General features: G+C 33.7%; 1 protein-coding gene across 2 annotated transcripts in view; it reads right to left on the bottom strand.

Annotated features, from left to right (window-relative positions):
• Positions 1-2019: 2019 nt before the first annotated feature.
• The window catches only part of LOC140447474 (serine/threonine-protein phosphatase PP1-beta catalytic subunit), a 42451-nt gene continuing 28994 nt past the window's right edge, over positions 2020-15476 (bottom strand). For both annotated transcript variants that reach the window (XM_072540139.1, XM_072540140.1), the window contains exons 3-5: positions 9048-9224; positions 8395-8681; positions 2020-4113 (exon numbers count right to left, since the gene is read on the bottom strand). In XM_072540139.1, the coding sequence (XP_072396240.1) occupies positions 4009-4113; positions 8395-8681; positions 9048-9224 (569 nt within the window). In that variant the 3' untranslated portion in view covers positions 2020-4008. The remainder of the gene's footprint in view (positions 4114-8394; positions 8682-9047; positions 9225-15476) is intronic.

Here is a 15476-nt window from a genome sequence, read left to right as displayed (position 1 = left end):
ATTGTTGATCAAAATAGTACGAAAAACATGGCGGCTGCGCATGCGCTCGTCACGTAATGAAAAGGCCTATTTCGATCATCAAACGCTGCGCTATGAACTTTTTGACTGTTTTATTCATGTTGTGTTAAAAGTATCTCGACTAAACTGTTTTTTAAATGAAATAAATTCTGTAAATAACTCAATAGCCTCATTTTTTTGTATTAGCCTTATCAAAGAGATCACTTGAAAGAGTTATATATTGTTTAAACGATTCAGTCGTTCTAGCGCTAGAAATCGATACAGATGTGTAGAAACATGCCAAAATAACAGACAACAGTATAAAATATTAAATAGATTATTGCAAGATAAACATATATTGGTTATTGTAGGTCAAAAACAAATCAAGTGAATAAGCGTTTTGAAAAAAAATTCCCTACAGCAAACAAAGGCGTATGAACTCAAATAAAGCAAGACCGCATTTTGAGGAAAAATGTGTGGGAATTATTAAAACCACATTAAAATACAATAATAGTTTTGGCTGGTGAATAACTACAGCGTTAAAAACCATAAAAAAATAATATAATCACTTAGTAAAACTTAAAGTATTAAGGACTGGCAGCTTCAGACACATTGTTTGACAACTGACAGGTGTAGAATGTGACATATATGCTCATTATGCACTGATTCTTTGTTTACAGTAGGGAATTTTTATCAATATCGTGCAGTACGTTAATGGTTTAGTGAATAGAGATCCCAAACTTGTAAAAACTGAATAATTGTTAGATTTTTTTCCAAATATGATGCACATTAATAATCTTTGGTAAATATTCTCAACTTTCGAGTGCCTTTCTGAATTATTTCGCAAAATTTGAACGATGGTAGGAGGAAAGCCAATGTCCAGCATTGTACACTATAATAATTAATAAATTAACTGTTTTTACAAGTTTTTCTTCTTTAAACTAAAGATCCAGAGCCTTGGTGTCGAACCAAATGAACTTTTGGTCACATAATCACAAACAAAAGGTATAACTATACAACACCCTACATTAGAAACACCAGGAGCAAGCTTTTTATTCAATATAAGTGGAAACACCGACTTTTTTTTTAGAAATTTAAATACACCCGAAAACTACTGATCTTTACAAAACAAAATAAAACACAGATTAGTCCACCTAATGTCATATTTTGATTCATTCTAACTTTATAAATAATATTATACTTGAAGAATATATATTTTCGGTTAAAGATCACAAAATGAAAGTTTCACACACATTCAAGTTGGTTTTCTGGTCTGTGTGTAACCCCTTTAAGGATGTGATAAGATATGGTAGTCATAATTCCTATCAACGGGTCTAAAAACAATAATAAAAAACTTACTGACAAACAACGAGAACTACTTTATCAAGGAGATAATACCACTGTGTTACTAGTAACAAGGTGCTACTAAATAAGACCACCTTAGTTTATCAACAATAATACAAAACTAGAATAGAATTTTAAAGTTAAAGGTTTAAAAATTACAGAAGAATTGACAAGTGACATCTGACAATGAATGACGTTCGTGGGAGGAGCACAATCCCACTCGTTCCGGTATTACGAACAAATGATGATAACTTGGGCGTTTTTAACGCAATGTATCAATAACCTGGACAATTTTAAGTGTTTTGTGAAAGATACGTTTCTAACAAAAAGGATTGTTGCGATGTTCAAAATAAACGGATAGTAATGATTAAGGAAATCTGCTAAAAAAAATGAAGTGGGAGTGGGGAGATCCAAGTAAAAATGTCGTGTGTGCTTAAAAGGTGGATCAAAAAATTCGAATTCCTTTGAGAATTAGGGTAGTTTGAAAGAAAAGGTCAAATCAATATTATTGATTTAGACCAATTATCATTTGTTGGTTGCTGAAATATATTCTTCAAGTATGTTGATTTAAGAATTTCGTGTGCACAGATCGACAATATTCAATTTCCTACGGAAAATTGTCTTAAAGTAAGTTTTTATAACTATATGACGATTTTCTCTTTTAACTTCTTTCTAATCTTATCAGTTAAAAAATTACCTTCCTTTATAATTAGTAAAGAATCATTTATTGCGTTTTTTAGTGACAGTTATTAGAAATATTATAAAAAGACTTTAGCACTGTTGCATATACGTCTTTTTGCACAGTGCAACATGAATTTTTCTACAATCTTAGAGTTGTTTTCTTGGCTTCTTACCTTTTTTGGCCTTGATTGTCAAATCAGAACATTTCTTCATCAAACCGTGCACATTTATTCAAAACTTAAGTTCTCTAAACGTTAATTTAAGCTTAAATCCACTAAATATTACGTACGACGGAAAAGAAGAGTAATTTTGGTGTTCAAAATTGCACAAAATGGTCATCAAGTAGAGGGGTGAAGACAAAGCATAAATATATTAGACCAACAACGGTAGAGAGTTACCCCAAGTTAAAATCTTTTCAGGACATCACATTTCTTAACTTACGGTAATTATATAATCGGGTAAATAGTATCAATTCCGAATTTGTCGTTATAAAAAACAAAGTTCCAATGAAAAATGTTGATATATGTTTCACAAACTACCATACTATTGTGGGGGATTGTGGTAGTCACTTTATAATTTTTAAATAAAATTCGTATCTACATTTTTGACCTAAGTATTACAATCGGCCACAATAAGGTGACGATAGTAAAGTATGGTGGATTGTTATGAGCCAAATCTTATTTTAAAAGGAGCCAACAGTGCCCTCGAAAACACAAGTTTATAAACTTAAGTGTTATTTTTATTATTAATCCAGCATTTTTCCTAGTATATATATATATATATATATATATATATATATATATATATATATATATATATATATATATATATATATATATTTATATATAATTGCAACTTTGTCTTTTAACGACATCAAACCGTAGAAAACACACATATAATTGTCATTTCACTTCGATTGCGGTAAAGAAAAAAGAACAAAAATATTCAAACTTAAATTTATTGATGATTGTACGAGTGAAAATTTTTCATTATGGTTGAAAATTCGGGAGACTGTCGTTAAGTAGTTAATACGTTGATTTACAGTACTCCTCGTATCGGTGAATTTTAAAAGAAAGTGGTTATGTACAATGTGGGTACACACTTAAAACGAATAATTGTAAATTTAGGCATAGATCAGTCACTTGAGATAGTCAATTGAGACAAGACATAATTTGTTTGCTTGATTGGTGACATCAATGGGAGAGGTATTATAAGTTGCTTTACTCTTTTTAATTACAGAAAAACAAAGCAAAACACGAAAATACAGTTTGGACATTGACAAATGACAAGCTGCCGGATTGGTGACATTTGACAAAACAGTGGGGTCAACGGAGAGGGATATTCCCCACTTTCTGTTATATTTCCACCATCAAATTAGAAAGAATCTTCGAAATTAAAGTTATATGTGGTTCTATAAATTTCTTTACTCTTTTAAATCGTAAAAGAATAGCGGTACAATATTAAAATAAAGTTTAGGCAATGAAAAATGACAAGTGATTGATTGGTGACATTTGACAATGAATTACGTCAATGGGAGATGTATATTCGGACTTTGTCGGTTAATTTGTAAAGTTTAGAGTATCAACAGAATCTGTAATGTTTGATGGCAAATTTTGTCGAAAAGTTTAGAAAATAATAATCCAGCTGAAATGATAATCTCAAATGACAAATCTACGCCGGGATAACGCAAAAGAAAAATAATACAAAGCAATTCAGTCAGCGCTCAACAACAAAAACCTGAAAAAAAAACAATCAGTCACATAATACAATATATAAATTATAATAAAACATTAAATAATATACAATAATAGTTCTTGACATGCTTAAACCATTTTTTATTCTGTTCCGGGGAGGGGGCATTGCTTAGAGAAACTACTCATTACAAATGCATCGTCGACAGATAAGATGAATACAAAAAGTAGTGTAAGGATAGGGCAGGGGGTGTAGAAGAAAGGGAAGGAAACGGGCTAAAAATAAGTTAGTGCTCTACTTCTTATTTTTGTTAGGAGGATTTCGTTGCGGTGTAGATGGGCGGCCGGAATTCATCCCCTGGTATTGGTACTTCGCCTTCTTTTCTGACGGTTTGAGAATCTACAACAAAATGTATATGTCAACAACATGTGATTCGAGTCAGTTACACTTAAAGCGAACACAAATGGGACCAATGGTTTAGTAATCCAAATCAAACATGTGATGGGGATGTGTGTGTGTGTGTGTGTGTAGAGGAAAGGGATGGCCTTAGACATAGTCTATTAGCCACAGGATTCATTTTTATTCATACACATATAGGTATATATTAGGTGCTTATAAGGTTAAAGACCGATTTTAGCTTCTTTAACGTAATTTATTATTGCATCTAAAACGCGTTTATTATGGCTCGATAACAGGGAGCCAATGTTGAGAGGAAGAGGAGTGGAAACAATGTTGTTTTCTATAATATAGACAATTATATAGTCTAGAGATAGGAGTATCATTTTTTTACACTCCAGAAATATATGGTTAATATCACATATGGACATGTTATCACAGTCACATAACAGGGAGTTTAGTATCCTTAATTTATGAGGCCATGATTAAATTTTAAGCGTGTTACTTTTGAAGTATATCTTTTTATATAATCAAAAGTTATGTACGGTATTCTATTTGGAAGCTGTGGGTAAAGCTGGAAATAAATATTTTTCGATGTTCGATTGTAAGATTCTGACCATCTGACTTTAATAGCTTTTAATTTACAAGCTTCTTTTGCTTCCCAATCCACTCTTTCATTACCTATAATACCTCTGTGACCTTTTACCCATATGAGAATTATTTTTTTATTTTGTTGATTTACTTGGTATAATAAGTTGATGGGGATGTGATATTGCACTTTTATGTACATATTTCGAATTAATACTCTCATTATTGTACATAAATTTGCCATTATTTTTATTATTTATTATTTTTATTTATTACAATATGCCATACTAATGTAACTATACTATAAATTCAATAGGATTGTCAGGGCAGACATTTTGTAGTTCGTTAACACTCGGTGGTAAGCGGCTATATATTTATTTCTTTATTAGCACACAAAACCACTTCTCAATTATCATTTTTGACGGTTACATCTGTTGGAAGTCCGAACTAGAGAAGGTACATTCGCCTTATTGCGAAATGTATTATTTAGTACCGCTTGCAGCTTATCCGTGCCATTGAGGTATACCCTGAATGCCAATAGAGAGGCAGGCGGACATCGTTATTTCTTTTCGAAAGTAATATTCTTAATGCAATACGGCAACATTGTGAAAACTCACCCACAAATAACCATTAAATCTGGTGGGTGGTAGTATTTCATGAGCGTACCGTCGGGTAACATCATGGCATCAAAACCAACGTGCAGTACATCTGTTAATAAACAAAATAAAAAAAGGTGGTTATCTGTGAGAGAAAAGCAAATGATAAAATCGGTTTATGAGGGATTGCGTAGAAGATATCCAGATATGCTTATAGAGGACGTCGCGACATTGTCTGGAGATTTAACGAAAGTATCGGCTCGTACGGTTTTCCGAATAATTCAAGGTAACAAACCTATCCAAAAACCAATCCATAAAGGACGTGCAAAAATTGTATTGGACGATAGTACGAAAAGTATAATCCGAAGAAAAGTTCATGGATTTTATTTTAGGAACGAACTGCCCATGTTAAAGGCTATTCAACGAGAAGTTAATGCAGACGCAGATGAGACTTTAAATAAAATATCCATGAGAGTATTACAAAGAACTTTACATGAAATGGACTTTCGGTATGTGAAGAGAAATCGGAAAAGTTTGTTGATCGAGAGAGACGAATTAGTGATATGGCGGAGAAAATATTTGCAAAAAATTCGTGATTTTAGACGACTTGGTAAAAAAATTTATTATACGAACGAAACGTGGTTGAATGAGGGTCATACGAAATCCAAAGTATGGCAAGACTTGAATATTAAAAGTGCGCGACAGGCTTTCATTGAGGGACTTTCAACCGGCTTAAAAGCACCCTCGGGCAAAGGAAGACGTCTCATTATAACGCACATTGGAAGTGATTCAGGTTTTTTACAAGATGGTTTAAATGTGTTTACCTCAATCAAAACGGGCGATTATCATGAGGATATGAATTCGGATGTGTTTGAAAAGTGGTTTTCGTCTATACTGACTCTTGTAGATCCTGGTTCGGTAATTATAATGGACAATGCACCTTATCACAGCCGTCGTATGGAAAAAATACCGACTTCTGCATCTCGAAAGGCAGATATAATAGATTGGTTAAGAAGTAAAAATATAGATTTTGATGAATCCATGATAAAGGTTCAATTACTTAATATAGTGCGCGAACATAAGAGTTCATACATCAGATTTGCAGTAGACAAAATGGCACGCGAGCATGGCATCACCGTATTAAGAACTCCACCGTATCATTGTGAATTGAATCCCATCGAGCTAATATGGGCACAAATAAAAAATGAGGTAGCGCAAAAGAATACAACCTTTAAATTAAAAGAAGTCAAATTATTATTAGACCAAGCGATACAAAATATAACCGCTTCCAACTGGCAGTCATGCATTAAACATACACAGAAAGAAGAAGATAAAATGTGGGACGTAGACACGCGTGTTGATGTTCTTATCGAGCCCATTATCATTACTCCAGGAGAAGACAGTAGTGATAGTGAATTAACAACAGGAAGTGATTCAGAATAAAAATATTTCTTTAAAATAATAACTAATAGGTACAGTTCTAGAGATTTTTTGTTGCTACATTCGGAGACTACCTGTGAGATCCTTCGTCCTACCTGGTTAAAATTTTCTAAGTAGGTATGTACCTAATAACTATATTATTATTATTATTATGGCAAGTTTGTTTTTCACAATTGTAGTTTACATTAGGTTGCTGGGTCTAGAATTATTATTTTCTCTAAAGAAGTTGGTATTTATATGTGAATATGAATTTTATTTAAAAAAAAAAATTGTACATTCTACCGATCTCAAAGTCGATCACAAAGCGACTAAGTTATTTGGAAACTATTACCTATTTACAAATTCATTCACATTTACTTAAAACTCTCATGTAGAAATTGATTGTAAATAAAAGTTCAAAAGAAAAAACAAGGCTGTTTCGGGAATTCTATTATTTCCATTTTAATCGTATTTAATTGGAAATTTCCAGGTATTATATTTGTGTTCTTGGAAATTGCTCAATTTGAATGCTACGTCGTGTTTAGTTTAAAACGCATATTATGACTAACGAGGGTTTTTCAAAAGGTTAATCTGACAATTCATCTACAGTTTGATGTCTTAACGGTGGAACATTTTATAAAAAGCAGTGGAAGATATTCTATTGGGGAAATGCAAGGCGATACAATAGTTATTAGTTATTCTTACGTTTACTACTAAAAGTTTCGTTTATATTTTTAAGTTATTTTCTTTTTTGTTTGTTATGAATTTAAGATATTTATAAATGATAGGTTTTGTTTTTTACAAATTATTACGAACCAGAAGTATATTCGTGACATTTCATTATTATAAGGGAGAAAGTTTTGGATTTAAAATATAATATAATTTAGCACCTCGACACCGTAAGGTACAAAAGGACGGCTTAAGTAAGTAAGTATAATTTAGCATTTGAGATGTTGTAAAATAAACATGTACATATTTGTTAAACTAAAAATAATATAAATGAATGAAAATATTGTGTGTACATCTGGATTACACAATTAATTGTTAAGACGTAATATTTTGAATATAATATTTTTACATAACATTTTAACAAAATATATTTAACATAAATTAACAATTTTACCGTTGACGCAAAAATATTTTTATGTGCAAGTTTCCTATTATTTTCCTTATTTTAAAAATATACCCGCCACCATTGAACTACACGCGTCTCTCATCTCGGACCCCTCGAGGATCTATCATTTCTAAGCGATAACCTGACAATCCTATTGAATTTATAGTATAGTGAGGTGGATTTTTGTAGCCATTATAAAAAAAATAAAATAATTTTTAATGTAAGAACCACAATCCTCCACACTAAAATACCGTTACTGTGGCGGATTGTGGTAGTTTTGTAGCAACATGTACCAAGTAATTATAAGAATTGATCAAAAATCTGTATTACTTGTGATAAACAGCAGTGCTTATGAAATTGAAGGTGTTATATAAGCTTATATGAATTGTGTGGAGTATCACGAATTATAGGAACAAAATAAAAAGTTGAGTTGAAAGCAATTAGGAGTCTAGATGGCTAATATCCCAGGTCTGGGACAATAGTGTCAGAAAGTTGGAAAAAAACCCTTTCTTTAAAGCAAACAACATGAAGGCGTTACATATGGGTGATGACTGGTTAAAGACTTACCTGAAACGAGCACATTAACGTCTCGTCCACGCTCATCATCCCTCCAGCGTTGTCGAACTCGCCGCAATAGTTGGGAGCGGAGAATAAAGTGACGAGCTGTCGCTTGGCGAAGAACTCGTAGCCGTCTTCGACTACTTGGTGAGCGCGGCAGATCAGATCGAGATCGTGTCGGTTCAGGAATTTGCTCACGACGTCAGCTCCAAACGTGAAGGATACACCTCGATCGTTCTCGCCCCACCCTTGAACGTCTTTGTCTGGATCGGACCAGAGAAGGTCACACAGAAGACCTATTAAACGTAAAAACAGTGTTTATTGAAATACAATCTTCAACGCGGACTTAACTTGTTTTAAAATAGTGTGTTAGGCTATTATGTGTAGAAAAAACTTTATTCAGATTTTAAACAACTTAACAATGGGTAAATACTTAAAACCACAAAGAACAGAGGGAGCAAAGTAGTCGTTGGAGTAAAATTGCGTCTTTAAGTGATATAGTTACGTGATGATTTTAGTATAGTACATAAATATACATAAAGAACTTCTTGTTCTTCGTAAAAATTCGAATTAAAGATCTCAAACAAAATTGTAACCAAAAATTGTAAGGTAAAAAACATATACGACGAAACAATAGATAAAATCAAATATACAGCACTTACCAGTATCTGGTACATCCGTCGGTCTCATTATTCTCCTGATTTGTTCCATTCCTTGTAAATCTGGACTTAGTCCACCGTGACAGCAGAAAATCTTTTCGTCGATAATAGCGGAAATGGGTAAGCAGTTGAAGCAGTCCGTGAATGTCTTCCATAATTTTATATTGTACCTTCTTTTACCTAAAAAAACAAGAAAACTGAAGATGAAACTAAAAGGGCTGATGGGTAATACAAAAAAACAAGGTTTTGATTAAATGCAAGTTCGATTGTAGGTTTTGAGAAAATAGTCTAATAAAATAGATGACAAATCTAAATTCTGCATAAAGAAAGATAAGCTGATACGATAACCGAACAGAGTCCCGGCAAAATTGGCCAATCAATGGACCAAGTTAAATTTAGAAACGTATATAGTACTGCCCATCAGTTGCTAACAATATAAAACGATCACGAAAAGGATGGTCCTGTAAAGTAGAAAATATTAACTATTTATTGGACATGTAAGACGACTTATGTGGAATAAATTATTTTCGCAGAAACAAGTACGAACTATCAGAGAATCTCACCGTAACACCCTCATACCTGATGATATTCAATGTATCCCAGTTCATATGCTCATATACCTTGTACCATACCTAATGATCTAGATTATGAAGAATTAATCTTAGAACACCGGTACACTAAATTGGCGCCCAACGTGGGACTCGATTCCAACAGGCAAAGAGATGACCGCTGAATTAGGGGAAACTCATCTTCCCAATTTGAGATTGCCTTTGGAACTAACTGGGACTACATTTAGAATTAACTTTGGACCACGTTCGTAACTAACTGAGACTACGTTTGGAGTAACGTTGGAATTACGTTTGGACCAACGTCCAAACTGTCTTTTTTGTTATTATTTATGGCTAATTCTATATTGATTAAAGGGAGGCACTTTTAGTACCTCTTTGCCGAATGTTAGATATGTTTAGGATTTTGTGTTCCAATTCTTCAAGGGATATTTTCCTCCGGTTCTCTCGATGCGAGGATATTTTTTAGAACTATCCAAAAAATACGATTTTCTTTTAGTTCATAGAGAAGTTTATTGTATGATACATTACGTATGAATATTCGAGGAGGTTTAGTTAATGAAACAGGCAGTGGTTGGTTGATTCAGCCAGTAGTCTTTTAAAGTTGTTTGTTTTTTTAATTTTATTGTCTGGACAATCATTATTTCGTGATCTTTTCTTGTACTGCATTGTTGTCAATTCGTCTTGATCATTCTGCATATTAGATGATTCTGACGGTTGTTGAGTATGTATTGGCCTCTTCTTTCTCTTTATAAGCAATTTTACTTGTTCATTGGCGGATTAATACCTCTATGGAAGGTTGTCACTCCATCTTTTGCGCGGTCGTCCGATACTTCTTCTGCCGATTGGTGACTTATCTCTTGCTATTTTGACGACACGGGTCTCCTCCATTCTGCTTATGTGGTTATTCCATTCTTTTTGTCTATTTTGGTCCATTCATTGATACACTGTACGTCGTATTTCCTGCAATTCTTCTCAGTACTCTCATCTCTGCCGTTGTGGCTGTGTCGGCTCTTGTTTCTGAGGCATATGTCATAATTGATCTTACACTGTCTTTATAAATTCTTGACTTCATCTCAGTGTTACTGTGTCAGTTTCGCCATATAGTGTTATTAAAGCAGTCTAGTCCTGCCAGTCTATTTGCTTTTTGTACTTGATATCTCACTTCTTTGTCCAGGTCTCCATAGCTAGACAGTGTAATTCCCAGGTAAAAAACTCCGTACTAAAACTTCGCCTGCAGTTTTGTTGGGTGGATCGGGTAGCTCGACAGAACTGTTACCGATCCCAAGCCCGGATAAAGGAGGAGTGGATCTACAGCCAGGTTAGCACCCTACTGATAGAATTTAAAACCATACATCTCATAGAAACAGGATTATGTCTCGGAACAGGAATGATTTCATTACGACGACTAATGCGAGAAAAAGGACAACAAATTTATGTATTAGCGGTTGTACAAAAGTAATAGGTTGTGAATATTGTACTCTTAATGAAGGATAGTGGTTTTAAAGTGAAAAAAAGGAAAGTGTACGCGTGAAAAATGACATTGGTTAAGTTAAGATAAAATTCGCGCTATTGAAGAAATCCTAGAACCTACGTATGTTACATAACTGAAATCGTTCTTGGGAAGCAAAGGGTGTTTTAGATGTATAGAAGTGTAAGTTGGTAACACTTTTTCTTGTCCATTTTATTGTCAACATAATAGTCCATCAGAGCAAGTAATTCGATTAACCATGGAACGGTTTTGCACCACGTTTACTCTAAATGATAATATGCATCCACAGAATGACCCGAATCAGTCTATCTGCCATCGTGCACAGCAGTTGGATACGTGTCCATCGACTTTATGGAAGATTTTGTTTCATCATCACCTAGCAAGGAGTAGATTCGGTTCATTCGGTGTGTGGGTCCAAAACGAGATAGTTGTTGATTTCAATTTTCATAAGAGAATTTTGGTTACCAATGAAGCTCACTTTTGGTCGAATGGCTAAGTCAACAAACAAAACTGCCCTATTTTGAGTTAAGATAATCCTCAAATGTATGTTGAGAAACCATTACATCCAAAAAACTGACTGTTTGGTGTGCTTTATGGTCTGGTGGAATCATTGGACCGTACTTCTTTAAAAACGATGCTGGCCAGAACGTTACAGTCAATTGTGACCGCTATAGAGCCATGATTACTGCCTTTTTCATTCCCCAATCGAACAACCATGATGTGCAGGAGCTGTCGTTTCAATAAGACGGCGCAATATGTCACACAGTTCGTGCCACAATTGATTTATCGAAGGAAACGTGTAACCTCGGAAACCTTTTTTGGATGGTGCTAGAAAGGTCACCAATGGAGACACTGCGGACGGCAGCCACATGGTTGGTGGAGAGCGAGTCGTGGGTTCGAAACTAGCTTTTGGAACTGGGAATGGGTCCAACGGACTAAATAAGTAAAGATAGTACAGGATAAGATATATTAGAAAAGATACGGAAATAAGCAGAAAGATAGATGGGTAAAATTACCAAAGGTAAGATAAGATAGAAACAGGGCGCCACTTAATTTTTTGGGGTTTAAGGAGAAAATTAAGAAACCTTAGAAAAGAAAAAAGATAAGGAAAAATATTTTGGTTCTGAGACCAAATCCAAGGAAAGATATCAACAGTTAATTATTAAATAAATTTGGTCAACACACTAAATAAACAAATAATAAATATATTAGATGGACTCCGTCAACCTACTTACCTACGAAACTTAATCAGCCTGATCTTTCTTCTGGTCGAAGGTATAGTAATAATTGAATGTAAAAAGTAAATATTCAGAGTTATTGTTATATCGGGAAATTAGGAGTCGACAAATGAAATTCATACATAAAATAAAAACAATATATTCAACAATATGATATGGGCGGCTGAATGTACACTCAAGTAATAAAAATACACCATCCATTATTAAATGGTGGTATACATATAAAAAAAAAACAGTATTATGATTGATAAATATCTTTACAAATACAATATAATGAAATCGTACACAAATTAAGTTATCAGCGAAGAGAGTCTGATGCTATATAGAAATATTCAACTAAAGTTGATTAAAGAAAGTCTCTCTTTGCCGTTTAATGGGCATATCTCGAGATACAGTAAATAAAAAAAAATGAATAACAAATAACACAAAATTAATTAAAGTTAAATTCAAAGAATACAAAAAGATTACAGAAATAAAAATTTAACCAACCCGCACTGGTTAAGTTAATTATCTGTTCGCACTGTTGTTTAAGGATTAACGGAGAATTAAATGTTCGTAATTTAGAAGTTCTTAATATCTGATTGAAAGTTCGTAAGCAAATATTAAATGTTCTTTAAATTAAAAGCAAAATCAGTAGTTAACCCTAACTACAGGAGAAGAAATAATCGAACGCAGATTCGCCCAGATAGTTGAAGATAATATGATAACCATATTATTCGCCCAGATAATTGAAGGTAATTGATTATGATAACTTACAGTAAATCTTGATGACTGCTACACTGCACTGAAGTTAATATACTTTACTATAATACTTTACTTGTATCAAGCACTGAAGTTAATTAAAATTAAAAGGTACTTTATAACTATATTTAATCTAATATAGTATTAGATTTAGAAACTCAAACTATATAAGTGTATATACACTAAAAAAAAATGCACAGAGAAGGTAACACAGAGACGGTAATATGAGCGAGCGTCTGTCTTCAAAGACTGCCCTCTCAGAAGTGGTGTTCCTTCTCTAAAAATTTACGAATCTACCCAAGAAGGTGAGATATCTGCCACTCAAAAATGATAGGACAGTATCCATTTCTGAGAAGGTAAAGTTCTAACGACTATCGGAAAGTTCGAGGTAAATCGGTACTAGTAACTTGGAACGTGACGAAAATAAAATCTCCGGAATTAGGTTTTTACAGAAAAATTACTATAGACGTGCTTTCGACGATATTTAACAAATCTATCAAAAGAAACAGACGCGAAACCGGAAAGATATTAACTAAGGATTAACCAAACCGGCGTCTTTAAATAAGTAGGTAGATTCTTCCGTAATAATTCGACAGTTTCCAATAAAATTTAACAACCTATTTGCAAATACGACCATGGGCGTATCAGCAACGGAGGTACAGGGATTAGAAATAATTTAATATATTAACTATAAAAAAAAATGTTACAAACGTTTGGTAACCGCATAGTTTCACGTTTCGGACCGTGAATTGGCCTCCAAGATAGTGCGATTTAACAGTGCTTGACTATTTTATGTGGGGATATGTGAAGGTGTTAGTCTACGCCGATAAGCATGAAACGATTGACCACTTGGAGGACAACATTCGCCACGTTATTGCTGATATACGGCGACAAATATTGGAAAAAGTGATCGAAAATTGGACCTCCAGATTAGACTACGTCAGAGCCAGCAATGACGGTGATATGCCAGAAATCATAAATTATAATGCCTAAAGATTATCTTTTGAATACAGTCAATTTCATGTCAATCGATAAAAATCATCTTTTTTTTATTCCATTTCAAAGTTCCATACTTCTAAAAAACACCCTTTATAAATTACTATAATCGATTCGTTTCACACCTTCCAAACAGTAGTAATTGTTTATATAAACTTAAAATATAATGTAATTACACTAGACCAGTGGTGCTCAGACTTATACTGCATGGGATCTACCACATAAACTGCAAGCATCCGGAGATCGACTGCTATACCCTGTTTTTAAACCAGAAGGAGTAATTCAAATTTACCGCGCCGCAATGTTTGTTTGTAATTGGTCCAAGCTCAGGCAAGTTTACTCCACTGTTAATGAAATTTTGACACTAATGGCATTTCATAGGTTAATTAAGTTATATCGACGATTTTTTGTGTTTTCAGTGTCATTCTTTTAATTTTTAGATTTTTAGTCTGCTTTTATATAAAAAACAGTTCTTTTTAGAACTCTTTAGCGACGTATTAGTATAATACAATATTTTTGGATTACCGTCGAAGGCCGATATGATCAACCAAAAAACAAGATGTATTTGGTAACTTTTCTAATGACTTTCTTGGGTGTGAATCTGTCTCTTTAGTTTACTCCTCCTGGCACTGCATATCATCCACAAGTATTTAATATGATGGCACGTAATTACCGACCGAGGGCCAAACGCAAGCATGAAGAGAGATGTTGTATAACTATATAAACGTTGTATATATCTTCTCCGTGAGTTTTTTCTTTCAGAGGCAGCATTGTTAACAATTCTTCTTTAGCCAACATGTCAGAAAATACCATCCGAATGAAAATACACCACTGGGCGGTATCAGTCATATCGGTTGACTCGTCAAATTGCAAAGAAAAGTACATACACTTCATAATATCACTTTTAACTTGCCTTTCCAAATCTTTGCCCATGATTTCGATACGTCTAGTAACCGTTGGACGTGATAACTGGACTTCTTTGAGGGCAGACATAATATCTGTTTTATTTTTGAAGTCCTTAAATAATACATTCGCAGCCTAAATGAATGCTTCCTTCACTACCTCTCCATCTTCAAATGGTTTTTTATGTTGTGCCAATATACAAGAAATTTTGAACGACGCAATTGTTGCAGCTACTGATTGTTTAACAGGCCTAGTGAACATTGATTGTTCCGTCTTCAAACTACTTTCCGTTTTCTAAACAAACTGTTTTGCGGAAAATCATTTTCCTAGTTTTTATGCAAAGTTTTATAATGCCGTTCTAAATTTCCGCGTTTAGGCAGAGCAACGGAAGACCGACAAACGAGACAAACACAATTATCTTTCACCATAGTAAACAGGAATTCTTCTTCCCACGCATTATTAAAATGATATGTTTTACTCTTTTTCGCGGCACTCA

The sequence above is a fragment of the Diabrotica undecimpunctata genome, chromosome 8 (genome assembly GCF_040954645.1).
Source record: "Diabrotica undecimpunctata isolate CICGRU chromosome 8, icDiaUnde3, whole genome shotgun sequence".
Lineage (NCBI taxonomy): Eukaryota > Metazoa > Arthropoda > Insecta > Coleoptera > Chrysomelidae > Diabrotica > Diabrotica undecimpunctata.
Note: the sequence above shows the minus strand (reverse complement) of the source record. Positions and strands in the feature narration are given on the sequence as shown.